The sequence below is a fragment of the Microtus oregoni genome, unplaced genomic scaffold, assembly GCF_018167655.1.
Source record: "Microtus oregoni isolate MIOR12 unplaced genomic scaffold, Mior012 000008F_ref0000371, whole genome shotgun sequence".
NCBI lineage: Eukaryota > Metazoa > Chordata > Mammalia > Rodentia > Cricetidae > Microtus > Microtus oregoni.
The window spans coordinates 33,569,208-33,584,519 of record NW_024543067.1 but is presented as its reverse complement, the minus strand read 5'-3'; the positions used below and the strand labels follow the sequence as shown (position 1 = coordinate 33,584,519).

The following is a 15,312-nucleotide window of genomic DNA, read 5'->3' as shown; positions in this document are numbered from 1 at the left end:
AATATTTGTTTTACTGGGTTTGGGTTACCTCACTCAACATGGTGTTTTCTAGATCCATCCATTTGCCTGCAAATTTCAAGATGTCATTATTTTTTTTATGCTAGGTAGTACTCCATTGTGTAAATGTACCACATCTTTTTTATCCATTCTTTGATCAAGAGGCATTTTGGTTGTTTACAGGTTCTAGATAGAACATATAATGATGCTATGAGCATAGTTCAGCATATGTCTTTGTGGCACGATTAAGCATCCTTTGGACATAAACCCAAAAGTGGTTTTGCTGGGTCTTGATTAAGGTTGTTTTCTAATTTTCTGAGAAATTACCATACTGATTTCCAAAGTAGCTGTACCAGCTTGCATTCCCACCAGCAATGCGGAAGTGTTCCCTTTACTCCACAACTTCTCCAACATACTTTGTCATCAGTGTTTTTGATCTTGGTCATTCTTACAGGTGTAAGATGGAATCTCAGAGTTGTTTTGATTTGCATTTCTCTGATGACTAAGGTTGTTGAACATTTCCTTAAGTGTCTTTCAGCCATTTTAGATTCCTCTATTGAGAGTTCTCTGTTTAGGACTGCACCCCATTTTTAATGGATTAATTGTTCTTTTGATGACCAATTTCTTGAGTTCTTTGTATATTTTAAAGATCAGACCTCTGTCTGATGTGGGATTAGTGAAGATCTTTTCCCATTCTGTAGGCTGTTGTTTTACTGACCGTGTCCTTTGCTTTACAGAAGCTTCTCAGTTTCAGGAGGTCCCAGTTTCTCTCAGTGTCTGTGCTACTAGGGTTAAATTTAGGAAGTGGTCTCCTGTGCCAATGCATTCAAGTGTAATTCCCACTTTCTCTTCTATGAGGTTCAGTGTGGCTGACTTTATGTTGAGGTCTTTGATCCATTTGGACTTGCGTTTTGTGCACGGTGATAGATATGGATCTATTTTCATTCTTCATGTTGATATACAGTTATGCCAGCACCATTTGTTAAATATGCTTTCTCTTTTCCATTTGATATTTTTTGCTTTTTTGTCAAAAATCAGATATTCAAAGATGTATGGATTAATATTCAGGCATTTGATTAGGTTCCATTGGTCCTCCTGTCTGTTTTTATGCCGATACCAGGCTGTTCTGGAATTGTGATGCCTCCAGAAGTTCTTTTATTGTACGGGATCATTATAGCTATCCTGGATTTTTCACTTTTCCATATGAAGTTGAGTATCGTTCTTTCTAGGTCTGTGAAGAATTTTGCTGGGCATTGCATTGAATCTGTAAATTGCTTTTGGTAAAACTGGCATTTTTACTATGTTAACTCTACCTTCCTAAAAGCATGGGAGATCTTCCTACTTTCTGGTTACTTCTTCAGTTTCTTCAAAGATTTAAAGTTCTTGTCGTACAAGTCTTCCACTTATTTGGTTAGAGTTACTCCAAGATATTTTATTATTTGTGGCTATTGTGAAGGGTGATGTTTCTCTGATTTTTTCTCAGCTCATTTATCATTTGTGTACAGGAGAGCTACTGATTTTTTGAGTTAATCTTGTATCCTGCTACATTACTAAAAGTGGTTATGAGATTCAGTGTGATTGGTTTTATATTGAGGTCTTTGATCCATTTGGACTTGAGTTTTGTGCATGGTGATAGATTTAGATCTATTTTCATTCTTCTACATGTTGATATCCAGTTATGCCCATACCATTTGTTGATTATTCACCTCTGATGCCCAGCTGAAATAGAAAAATAAAATAAATAAATTAAATAAATAAAGTAAAAACAAAATAGAAATTGATGCATAGTGGCTCTTGGCTATTGGTAGTGCATTAATTTGCCTTGGAATTTCAGAAGGGGGAATGACCAAACCTACGAAAAAGAAGTAGAAAAGATATAGAGAAAATCTCCACATGGCCTGAGCTGACTCAGTTGCTGCATTTGGTTCCTGGGAGAGGCCTTGGTTCCATCCACTTCGTTACATCACACAAAGTCCATCTTTCAGTAGGGGTATTGCAGGGAGTGAAGTTGCAAACAAAGCAGCAGGCATCTCCTTTACCTCTGACTTCGCCTTGGCTGTTTTCTGTGTCAGTTTGAATCAGTCTGGGTAAAAACCAAGTCCTGGCTGCTTCCTGAGAAGCCACCATCCTTTATTTGATTGAGCCTGGATAACTTAGAAAGCCAGCCAGTCAGTTGCCTTGTGTTAGAGAAAAATGTTCAAGAACTGTGACTTCTCTCGGCAAAATGACAGCCTGAAGCTGGACGAGTCTACAGTGGGCCCTGAGACTGGGAGAACTAACACATGTGCTGAAGGTTGAGCTGGAGTCAAATCAACAGGCTCCAGAGGCCTTTCTGTATTCACACTGCAGGCTGCCTGGGCCAGCAGAGAGAGTAGCTGGAAGCATTGGTTGACCAGAGCTAAAGGCACCATTGACAATGTGAAGCCAAGCTCACCCAGGCTTCTTGTTCTTTACAGATCACTCCACAAATATTTGTGTTGAGCTGTAAAGCATTAGTTTAGGTTGAATTGTGTAATTTAATTTAATTCGATGTCAGTGAGATCCATATCTAACGTGGTATTATCGATGTGATGCTTTCTCTTCTAAGAATGAATTTATGTGGGTGATTAAAGTGCCTGCACTTATTGGGACATTACAGTTCTAAAATGCTAATGAGCATGATCAGTGTGGTGGTGCAAAAAGTTCAAAGTAGGAAATAGGCCATGGTGTTCCCAAACACATCCACCTGCCCGCTTGCACACTCAAGGCGTGATGCAGGGATGTAGACTTCTCTTTACATTTCTCGGTTTCAGTCTTCTGGAAAACACTTCCAGGAAGTTTCCTCCTATCGGAACAAAGTAGTCAAAGGTAATTCTTTTTCAAGCCTGTTGTGACAGAACACACTCCGGCATTCAGAAATGAGGCTTTTGCGGTGGGTAATGGTGTAATCGGTTTTGCTAGCAGCAGAATGCAGAATGTACAGTCTTATTAGAGATGGGGAAAGAAAGTGCCACCTTAATTTACCTCCAGGCATCTGAGCAATAACTCGAGGTGCCTGGGACTGCCTCTGTTAAAGGCACTTTAATCCCATGGTAAAAACATTTTTAGCCTGCTGCCTGCTTTCAGTGAGGGACAGTTCTCCCAAGTTAATAAAGGAAATCCATCCAGCTCCTAGCCTGACAATCATGACATGCTATTTTTAATCTTTGTCAACATGAAATCTACAGAAGGCATTTAACAGGTTAAAGTGAGATCTCCCCACCCCCTTTACAACCTCCGTGTTTCTCCTAGAAAAATTAGCTGATGGCGGTCGTGTGAGATGGACAGGTCACAAGGAGGAAGTGCCCTAGAATGAGGGAAGCCAGACTTTCATCCTGATACCTTCAGCGGGAAGCTGCCTTCTGTTGTCTTATACTTCAGGGACCAAATCATTTATAGTAACCATCAAACCAAAAAGTCCTCAGCTGCGGGTATTCCCTGTGTCTGCTCTCTGGTTGTATGGGGGATGTGATCTTTAATTAGTTCGGGTTGTAAAATATTGCAGGGAATTTCCCAGCCCCCTTTGCTTTGTCTTCAGGTCAGCTAATGCAATTGTTTTAATTGTGGTTGAGCTATTGCTTTGACTAGATTTCCTAGAGTGCCCTTTACCAATGAATGGTAATATGCACTGGGAAATCATGAAGCTTGTGGAAAGCTGTAAATAGAAAAGCCCTAATCGGGTGCCTATTAATAGTGGTGCAGAGTCAGGGCCCGGATGCCATTAAATGTTAGTGTTCATGTGTGTAAAGTGAGCACCATCCAGGAACGCAGCAGTCAGCTGTGCATGGAGCATATGTATGGACACGAACACACGCACATACACGCTTGCTTTCTGCCTCTCCCTCCCTCCCTCCTCTGACTTTTTCTAATATGGATTTCCACTTTCTGCCATCGATGATGGATTGAGTTCAAGGAAGTGGCACGAGCATGCTGCTGCCTTTGAACCTGTACTTCAGACGCACGCTGTTTTATCTTTCCTCTCGGCTTGTCATCTGTCCTACCGGTGAATTTTGACACGTGCAAATTAATAATCATTCAGTCCAAATGAGTGGGGTGACCTCTGGGCCCACATGATATACTCAGAAGAAACAGAGGCATCACTCAGGAGCTCAGAGACTTTGCAATTTAATGAGAGAAGCAAGGTACCCTCTCATTATTTCTATTTCTTCTGTATGTAGACACACATGTATGCATGCATATGTGTATAAATCACCTGTTTTTAATGGGCTGACGATTTACAATCATCCAGTGTAACAACACTCTGTGTCAGCGTGCCGTGCACTGAAGAAAAGAATGGTTACTTTTGTGAAAGACTTAATTATCAGTTGTAATGGCCTCTAGTTTAGAAATGGAGACCTAAAGCAAGGCAAGAAAAAATGTGCCAAGTAATACAAAGTCCCCCGATGCATAAATGCAGGGTGGAGAGACAGTCTGTCAGCTTGTTTGACAAACCCCTGATGTTTGTATGGTGGTGGGCAAAGCTGAGGGAGGGGGTAATTTGTTCCTAAGAAGCCTCCGTGTATGGTGACGACAGACGTGGACATCCATCTTTGCGGTTTTGTCATGCTCATAGAATTTAAGAAGTAATATTTGATTCCTAGGATTTAGGAAAATAAGTAGTTTAAGTATGTATATTACCTTACAAAAACCTAGTTATTTTACAAAACTCACATAAACATCAAAAAGGTCTAATAGTTAAAGTATTGATTACTGACTGGGCCCCTAGCTATACACCAAACATAATAAACAGTGTTTCTCACAATTGTGAAAAGCGGCCTAACTATGTCATGTCCTCAAAGCTGTAGCTGTTATGAGCTGTTGTCCTCACCTGCTAGACAAAGAAAGTGATATTGAGAGATGCTATGCCTTCTAAAGGGGACATCAGTAACAAAGGACAAAGGAAAAGTCTAGGCATTTGGTCCCACTTTCTCTGTGCTGTGTCGAGAGCCTGTCTGCCACCACCCCCATACAAGCAAATATCAAGTGTGTTTTCTTTCTTATTGTATGCAGGCATCCTATTTTTTCCTTCTTTATAGTTTCTAATTTTTGCAAGACCAAACCAAACTGGGGGGATGGTATATGAGTAAGAATTGCTTGCCATGCAAGTGTGGAGACCTGAGTTCACATGTACACACCCACAGTATACACTCACAAAAGTAAGATGAAACTGTCACAGTAGGGACTCCCCATCTTATAAACTGATCACTACTAATTACTGCTAAAATCAATAAGCCCTGATTGTTCTCATTCCTGTAAAAATAGTGTTCTCTCTCCAACTGCTAGATTCAGTTTTCACGGACAAAAACGGACTTGCTTCCTACTCCTTTGAGATGGTACCATGCCGGGACGTCAGCTCATCATGGCAAAGGTTACAGCGAAGGAGAGGGACGTTCCATGAATCACATTCTCCCAATGAATTACCGCTGTCAAGAGACACGCTGTTCCAAACAGGAATCCTAAATGACTTGTGTCTGTCCATTGGAGGCTGTGAATTATTACATAATGGGAGCTAAATCGTTGTAGTTTTTCACTGTACAACAGTTGTGGCTGCTGGATCCAGAGCTCTCTCCAAAGATAAGTTGGGCCATGGAAAACAGAATGAAAGCCAGCGGGCCGCACAGATTCCCTGAGGAGCCAGGCTTCTTGGGAGGTCATTTCCTAGCCGAGGCAGGGGAGCAGCACAGGCTTGTTTGGGGAATGATTTTTCCTCTCTCATCATTTTTGGATGGTTCCCAGCTGTCGCTACCCCTGTCTACTGGACCAGTATGTGAAACCTCTCTGGTCTATGCGTGCTACTCCAGTTTGATGGTAGAAACAGGGAATACGGTGTGTCTGAGGCCTTTGGCTGTGAACAACTGTTAGTTAGAGGTCTAATATTGTTTCTCGGCAGGAATGTACACAAATGGCCAATTAAGCCCACTCATTAAAATAAAGTATTTTTATAGCCAATTCAAGAATCCTGGGCCGGCCATGTCTTTGAAGCACTTAATTGTTATGAATAAATATATTTCACATTTACCTCCCTTGCTCACTATCCTTGCTGTAAAAAGTAGTCATAGTAGGTTTTACGGTCTTTACCTGCCAGTGTGGTCTCTGGCAAGGAGCTGCTGTGGAGGGTAGTGGCTCAGGAGTGCTTCCTGTTCTCATCCATGCTTTGTGCCGGGCCCAGGGAGGGGAAAAGATGAGTTGGACATTGCTCCCTTAAGGCACTGATAGATGGACAGACAGGAAGACAACTGCAGGACTGTTTACTAAATGCCACAAACCTGAATGTAACGACAATAGGAAAATAGAGGTCATATCTGCTTGAAGACTTGTTTACTAATTTTACAAAGCAGAGTGTTCAATTGATGAATTAGGAAGGGAGATTATTTGCACGCACACACCCATGTGCATGCGTGCTTGTGTGCTTACGTGTGTGTGTGTGCCGTGAGTGACTGAGTGCATGTGTATGCGTGTGCGTGCTTGTGAGTCCATATGTGTTGGCACATACGGACGTGCATGTATATGTGCGCACCCATGTGAGTGTGCATGAGGGGAGGGTTTACTCCATTTGGATTGTAACATGGTAATATGGGGAGAAGAATTCAGAACGTTTACTGTACATGGAGATTCTTGGAGGATGAAGCCTGAACCGAGGAGATGTGTGTGCTGCTCCTATCTCCAGAGGCCCTGTGGCTCCTGCTATATGGGAGAAACCCAGCAGAGACTCCTTCAGTAGAAGGCACCCCACTTGCTATCTCCTCTCAAGGGACTCTGAAGCTGTTTCACCAGTCTGGCCATACTCGGGCCATATTTTCTAGGTAACAACTGGGCTCTTAGGCCACCCTGGAAGACTACCAGCAACTACGTCCTTGAGTCATCTTCTTAGAGAGGAGCAGCTCTGACCCTTCACCATGACTTAGGGGTCTGTATGCATTTCTGATCGTGGCCTTTGGCCATGTGACAGAGGCATGTTGGAAGGTCACAGGTCACAGGTCACACATGGTGTTTCACTTCTTTTTTTTTTTTTTTTTTTTTTTTTTTTGGTTTTTCGAGACAGGGTTTCTCTGTGGTTTTGGAGCCTGTCCTGGAACTAGCTCTTGTAGACCAGGCTGGTCTCGAGCTCACAGAGATCCGCCTGCCTCTGCCTCCGGAGTGCTGGGATTAAAGGCGTGCGCCACCACGGCCCGGCCGGTGTTTCACTTCTTGTATGTAGCACTAGACTCTAAGGTGTCTCTGCAGCAGAGTGACCTCACAGGTCTGCATCGGCCGAGTCTGTGGGTGATGCAAAGCCTGTACCAACTGGTGAGGATCCGAGAGTTTCTTAGCTGGGCCCCCTACTATTTTAATTAAATCCTGCTTTGAACAGTTCATTCTCTCTCTGCTCTCCTGGGATGTCTACGCGTACTCTTTTGCGTTACAGCTTATTGCCACACGTTGGACACCATTAATGGATGTGACGAAGGATGATAAGTCTCTGCTCGGTTCCTCCCATATATCAGGAGCCACAGGGCCTCTGGGGATAGAAGCAGCACACACACATACTAAAGCCTAATTCATTGTGTGCATAGCATATGCAATATCTGTCAAGTACTCTGTAGGTATGGGGTTCATGCTGAGTAAGACAGACAGGGTCTGCTATGCCCTGGGCCCCAGCGTCAGCAGGCTAGTGGAGGAGAGCCACTGACTCCATTATTAAGGCTCTGAATAAACCCACTCCTCAGAAGGACAGGGCAGGGCTTCCACGACTGCTAAGCATGGATGAGATGCAGAACAGGTAGAACAGACAGCCGGTCCACAGCATCCCCAACAGCCTCCTGTGTGAGTGCTGGGGAAACGACTCATTTGAGAAAGTGTTTGAGGGCCTAAGTTCATTCCTCAGCAGTCGTGGAGAAAAGCAGAGCATGGTGGCACATGATGATAACCCTTGTGCTGGGAAGGTAGATACAGGAGGACAGCAGGAGTTGCCAACCAGGCAGTCTCATCACCTTCATCCCTCAGCATGATCAAGGGCCCAGTGAATCGCACCATTTCAAAAGCCAAGAGGGTTCCTGAGGAACGACACCTAATTTTAAAACATGTGCACATATTCCCACATATAATTATGCGTGCGTGCACACACACACACACACACACACACACACACACACACTCACATACATACTGTCCCATGAACCTATGTTCAGAGTCATCTTCTGAAACTCTGGGATTACTGGTGTGTCCTCTGCTAGTGTCACACTTCCCAACCTTGGCCTCTCTACAGTTTTATGTCTTGGCCTCTCTGTACGTAGCATCCTGGAACTTCCCTGTGCTTATTTCTGAACTGAGACGGGTACAAGGAAGAACGGGATGTGTAGCAGCAGCTGCAAGAATCCTAAACCCTCATTTCTAGAATCTGCCCGCATTTCTTTGCGTCTCTGTAGAATGCTCTGCCATTAACTGAGAGCTGTGCATGCAGAGTGGAGGTCTTAACCTCCAGTCACGCCTCCTGCCACTCTGGCAGCCTGCTGGTTTCCGGATCCCAGGGTCTTACAGTTTCACGCACACCTTGATTGTCCCTAGGTCAGAACTGTGCCAGCCAGGACAACACAGGCAGAGTACCAACATGAATTAAGACAGTTTGCATAATCTTGTATTTCCCCAGTATCATCATCATTTTTGAAAATCATAAATGTTTCTGATTTTTACATATTATTTACTTTGCTTTATAGGTAGTTCCTTAAAAAAAGATGTCTTTACAACAGGAGGAAAATCAACATAACTTTTCATCCATGACTTGCGAATACAGGATGATCAACTCACAGATCTCAGTCAAGTGACCAAAAACTATCATTAACCCGCATTGTTGTTTAAATAGCTTGTGAACATGAAGTCATTTAAATATAAAAATATTTTAAGAAACTAAATTCTCTTACATGCGACCAAAGTCAGTATGGTAACAACGTGGTCCTAAAAATTGCCTTCTTTTTCTCTCCTGTCTTTTTCCCTCCTCATTCAAAGTCAGCATCTAGGTACTTAAAAAATACACCAGCTTCCCTCCCAAAATTCTGTCATGGGGACCACAGGGTCCTTTGTCCCCTTGTTAGCATAGTCTAGTGCTGTATCTATCTAGGTCTCCTCAGTGCCTCTGGCGCTGTCCATAGCCCAAGTGGGCATGTTTCATCTCAATTAGGAGCAGGAGAAGAATGCAAGGCAGGGGAGCGTCAGAGGTCACAGCCTTTTAATAGGATGAAATTCAAATGAAAATTGGAAAACAATCCGAGAAATCTACAGATGATGAGAACTGAGGAAACTCAATTAGGAAAAACTATAGACGTTCCTCCTTTGGGGGTTTGGTTTCTTTATGCTGCTGTAGCGGCCCATTTGATGATAAATAAATAGACAATCACAGGGCTTACCACTTCCATTGGAAAGAATGGTAAGTTGCTATCACTGTCATTCACGTGTTCTAATGCCTTGTGTCTGTACCCTCCCTACGATCGGATCAGCCAACACTGATTAGAAAAGTTTGAGATTTTCCATGATTCGCCATCATTGCCCAAAGAAAACGAAGTAAATTGGCGAGGTTCACCATGAATAAATGAAACAAAGCAGAATTTTTGTGGAGGGGTTTTCCCATGGGAAGCTCCGGGAAACACATCTTAGGAGACACAAACGGACTTTTTCTGTCGCTGCTCGTAATTGGGGGAGAAACAATACTAAACTCTGACCTGATCATTTTTATTCTGTTGTATGTCTCATTTTTGTTACCTAGAACGAGTTTGATCTGGGAGATAAAGCCAGCTCTTTATTTGTTTGTGAGTAGCCTCTGTGTGGTGTGCACAGCTGTTGGCAGGACCTGGGTTTCTTAGGTAAACATCAAATCACCACACAGGTCAGAAGGCATTCTTTTGGGGAAAGAACGTGCGAGGTGTCTGCTTTCACTACTTTATTGGGTAGTTATTTGAGGCTGTTACTCCTGTTATGCCTTCTAAGCTTCTAAGTATACAGTTTGAATCTACAACGCTTCGCTTGCCGCTTTCTTATCTGTAAAAGAACCATGGCGAAGTCTCCCAAAAAGAATAAAATTGGCACTTTTGAGCTCTGCGGGTCCGGAGTCCACACCAGAGCAGCTACTGAGTTCATTTTAGTTCAGGGAGCCTTTTGAGGAAAGCCTTTTCTAAGCAAAGCTGGAATTCCCAGTCTGCATTCTAGGAGACTCCAAAACACTATCCTGAGTTAGAAAGATGAAGACCTGCAGCAAATAGATCTAAAGATTGGATGGAGGTACAGCAAATACCTACAGCACATCCCATGAAGGCGTGCTCATCTTAAGAGACAAAGGTCATGCTCGGACATTTCATTTAAACCCTCCATATTCCGGGCGGTGGTGGCGCACGCCTTTAACCCCAGCACTCGGGAGGCAGAGGCAGGCGGATCTCTGTGAGTTCAAGGCCAGCCTGGTCTACAAGAGCTAGTGCCAGGACAGGCTCCAAAGCTACAGAGAAACCCTGTCTCGAAAAACTAAAAAAAAAAAAAAATAAATAAATAAACCCTCCATATTGCCGGGCGGTGGTGGCGCATGCCTTTAAAAACAAAACAAACCAACAACAACAAAAAACCCTCCATATTTTTAAGTCAAAAGAATTCTGTGCTGTGGACACATTTTGACTTAATTAAAGCTATACCTCTAGCAAGCTATAACAAACTTGCTGGCACCGTCTCTGCCAATCATAGGTTTTTGTCTTACTACAACTAGGACACTTTTGTCATTGAGCTAAATCATTAAACTTGGGGAAGGAATTATTCAAAGACAGGAAAGATGGCTCTGTAACGAAGAGCGCTTATTGCTCTTGCAGAGAACATGGGTTCAACTCCCAGTACCCACATCATGTAGGTCACAACCACCTGTAACTCCAGTTCCAGGGAATCTGAAGTCCTCTGAGTTGAACTGGCACATGTAAACTCCTGCAAGCATACATACAGACACACACACACACACACATGCTCACACACACATGCTCACGCGTGTACACATATGCATGCACACACGCATGTGCTCACTCACACACCCATACAGGCACATGCACACACATATGCACGCACACACACATACATACACATAAATAAAAGTACTAATTATATTTAAAAGAATGATCCAAACATTCTGACTAGTGAATTCAATTGTTACCATTGCAGGTGACAGAGTATAGTGTATTTTAATTCTTGTATTTTCCCTAATAAATATTGCTAAATAAATAAAGACGAAGATCTCCGGTAGCATTTTCCCGAGCACACCTGCTCCTGGTACACATATTCTGGGAGATAACAAGTCAAGCACACTCAGCAATGGTGTGCAGGAATAGGGAGATGACTTGGTGAACTGCTTTCCTTTCTTCCCTAACATGTGTAAGTTCCGGGTATAGAAATACGTGCCTATAATGCAGACACTGGTGGAAAACAGACAGGCTGGTTTGCAGCTTGCCTAAACTAACCAGAAATCCCAGACCAATGAAAGATTCTGTCAAAAACAAGAAAAGAAAGAAAGAAAGAAAGAAAGGAGGGAGGGAGATGGGAGGGAGGGAGAGAGGGAGGGAGGGAGGGAGGGAGAGAGGGAGGGAGGGAGGGATAAAAAGGTGGCTAGCACTTGGGGAAGAAACCCAAGGTGGATATCTGGTTTCCACATGTACACATCACATGTGTGCAAGTGCTTACATCCACAATGAATGAACAAGCACACAGACACGTACAACACACAAAACATGCTTTCGCCTCCTAAATTTAACTCCTAAGAAATTATTTTCAGGGCTGAGGAGATGGATCAGTGGTTGAGAGCACTGGCTGCTCTTCCGGAGAACCTGGGCTCAGTTTCAAGCACCAAAATGGCAGTTCACCTCTGTCTGCAACTCCAGTTCCAGGTGATCTGATGCTTTCATCGGGACATACGTGCAGGCAAAACACGAGTTCATATGAAATAAAAATGAGGAAAAAGTAATTTGTTTTAAAGAAGAATAGAAAAATATAGAGTTAAAAATGTTTTTTCTTAGCATGGGTTTTATTATCAAAAACATCTTTTATTACATAAAGAGTGGCATCTCAGTTTAATCTTGCATTATGCCTATGGTGAGCTCTGTTTCCAGCACATCACTGTGACAAATTCTTTGTGGTGAATAACTTTGGTGCTGAGGCTGCAACATCAGCTGCCTCATCTCTTTTGAATATTCCACCTGTACTGAGGGGCACTCGTCATTGGCTATGCCAACCTGGGTCTGTACAGATGCTCTCTCCCTTTCCAGTGGCAATACCTGAGCGTTGTTTTCACAGGCTCTGCAGGTCAAATTGTATGCCAAAGGAGACAAAAATTCCAGGAAGAATGAAAGAGCTGAGAGGGTTCCTGGGGAACCGGCTCCTGAGGCTTTTTCCAGGGACTTTCTGTAGCTTGAGGGTTTAGTGAACCCTGTACCTTGTAAGAGCATCCTAACTAATTTTGAGATGTCCTAAGCGGGCATCTGGTTTTTCCTAATAGTAACTGTGCTCAGGCCCTATCCCTGTGATAGCTTTCTGTGGCTTGGCTACTGGGGTGATGGCTGTGGTGTGGCATAAGAAAGCACAATATTGCGTTTTAGGTATCTCTGGCTGTTACTTGATTTTCTGTTTGGCTTTTGTTTCAACTATGAAATAAGAAAGCCATGAGAAAGTAGTTTAGGTGACTTTTTTCCACCTAATTTAAAATGATTGCCCATGAGCCTCTCTCTCAGAGAGTCCTTGAGGGAGATGAAGCTCATTTAGAGAGTATATTGATATGACTTCTTCCCTGACTGTTGCAGAATAGCTGTGACATTTGATTCTTTGGGAAAACAGTATGGTGCAGGCTTCTCTCTTTGCAGGTAAATCATTTTCCAATCTAACAGACAAGAAAATATTTGAAGGGTCTACTTGATTCCTGTAAATGAGTAGATAAAATAATTTACCTGAGGAGAGTGTTTGTTTTGTATGAAATCAATTCAGCATCACATCTAATAGAGAGATTGGCTTGCAAGATGGGACTTATTTTGTCTCTTAATTCACTGTCTTCTCACTTCTTCATTTTGTCTGTGGATGTAGTGTGTGTGTGTGTTTTGTGTGTGTAAGAAAGAGATCAAGAGAGACCCACTGTCTTCTCATTCTTTCATTTTGTCTCTTGCGTGTATGTGGTGTGGTGTGTGTGTGTGTGTGTGTGTGTGATCAACTGTCTTCTTATTCCCTCATTCCTTCATATAGTCTATGTGCATGTGGAGAAGGTATGTGTGCATACACACGAGCACATATGTATCTTACATATCTGTCTTGGAAATACAAAGTAAGTGTAATATGAGTTGATAAATAAATATACAGTTGAGTTCTGCAGAAAATCGTTTCCTTATGTAAAGAGTAACATCTCTATTTAATCTTATATTATGCATTTGCTAATCTTCTTCAATACACCAAGATTATTTGTGCTGCCCTCAGGAATTCTGGGTGACTCACTTAACTGCCTTCCTTTGCTTAAGCTGTCATGTGCTCTGTGTTTTCTCCCTAGGAGTCATCACGGCTGCTGACATTCTTGATCGAGAGACAACAGGGTCATACTGGCTGACGGTGTATGCCACAGACAGAGGCGTGGTCCCTCTCTATTCCACCATTGAGGTCTATATAGAAGTTGAAGATGTGAATGACAATGCCCCACTGACCTCGGAACCCATCTATTATCCTGTTGTCATGGAGAACTCTCCCAAGGATGTGTCTGTCATTCAGATACAAGCTGAAGATCCTGACTCTGGTTCCAATGAAAAACTGACCTATAGGATTACAAGTGGAAACCCACAGAACTTTTTTGCCATCAATATCAAAACAGGTAAGTGCATGCTTGGCTGAATTAAAATTGGCTGTACAATTTTACATGTGTTGTCGGGCCCTTGCGGATGCTGGCTTTTCTATTTTGTTGTCCAGAAGACAGAGTCTTCTTCTCTAGGAGTAGTTTTTGTCAAGGTAAATGCTTTTCCTGTCTACTTAGAGTGTTTTAATCTCACCTGACATCGAGGTGAACTGATGTAGTAAGAATCAGAAGCAACACAAAAAACCAGCTGCAGGTTTGCTCCGCTCATTGTAACATGTGGTCCAGGACCACTTGGATGGTCAGCTGCCTCCTCTCCTTGAGAGAAGAGTAGTTGCCCTATGCTGGGTTCTTTATGAGAGCTAGCATTGTAAGGTCTCTAGTTCTAGGTCCTTCTACCTTGCTTGACCTCACTCCAGCTTGTTGTAAATGAACCCCTAAAAGGCTGAAATCTAAGCTCAGAGATTTTCATCCCTTCGTTCTCTATCAATCAAGTGTCAGTGTTCCAAAGAATTTCCCATGTCTGTGTCTGAATATTTGCACAAAAAATCAGCAAAATTTGATTTCTGACCTGACCTTTTACTCAGAAGGTTTCTAAAGGTTATAATAAGAACTGAATTTGTTAAGTGGACCTTGCAAAGGCACACTGATCAGGGCAGTGCAGACTTTGAGTGAGTGTGTCCTGATCAGGATGCCCACTGGACCGTGGCTCTGTGGTGGAGTCAACCCCAGCATGCTACTGCTCTCCTGTACTATGTCACTATTATATCTGAGCAAAGACATCGAGCCCTCAGGGAGAATGTGATGGATGGGGTTCGAATTAATTGAGATTGAGAATAATGGAATTCACGTTGCTCCAGGCAGGTGGGTTAACATTGGTCAGCGTTGGGCTTGGTTGATGCTTGTTGGTGTGGAGAGACTTTCCTCAGGTGCCTTGATGGGACTGATAATTATTCACCTTATTTGTGAAAAGAGAAAGATTCAGTGGCCATTATGTCCTCTGTAAATATCAAGTTCTAGTTCACAAACTTTGAAGGTTGGTGTTTTTTGTTTGTTTGTTTCTTTTTATAACCCTACTTCTGGGCCAGTCAGTCAATTTTCAAGCATATTTCAAGGGTCTTAAAAGTATTTGGTCAGGACTTGACCTCTGTTTCATCATAAATGAAAAGTGGTATCAGCTGGCAGTGACTGGCTGAGGCATACATATGCTAGAAGGCCAGAGCTCAGATAAAGGAGCCTGGCTCCTCATCTGTGGAGCACAAAGCACAGACCATTCAAATATACCTGAGGGTTACGTCCTTGTATTATGCCGAGAAGACCTCCTGGTCCACTTCTGTGGACTATAAAATGTGGAGAAAAATGAATTCAAAGACTTTACAGATTTAACAAGGAGAAAGGAGAGGAAAGGAGGAGGGAGAAAAGCAAAGGAAAATGTCGACAAAAGAGTTGTGAGTGACATTTGATGCTTCACACTCAACATTATA

The 15,312-nt window shown here is 42.8% G+C and overlaps 1 protein-coding gene across 1 annotated transcript in view; it reads left to right on the top strand.

Annotated features, from left to right (window-relative positions):
• Window positions 1–15,312, top strand: part of Fat3 (FAT atypical cadherin 3) — a 587,501-nt gene that overhangs the window by 239,544 nt on the left and 332,645 nt on the right. Inside the window, exon 4 of the mRNA XM_041656771.1 lies at window positions 13,535–13,849. Coding sequence (XP_041512705.1) covers window positions 13,535–13,849 — 315 coding nt within the window. The remainder of the gene's footprint in view (window positions 1–13,534; window positions 13,850–15,312) is intronic.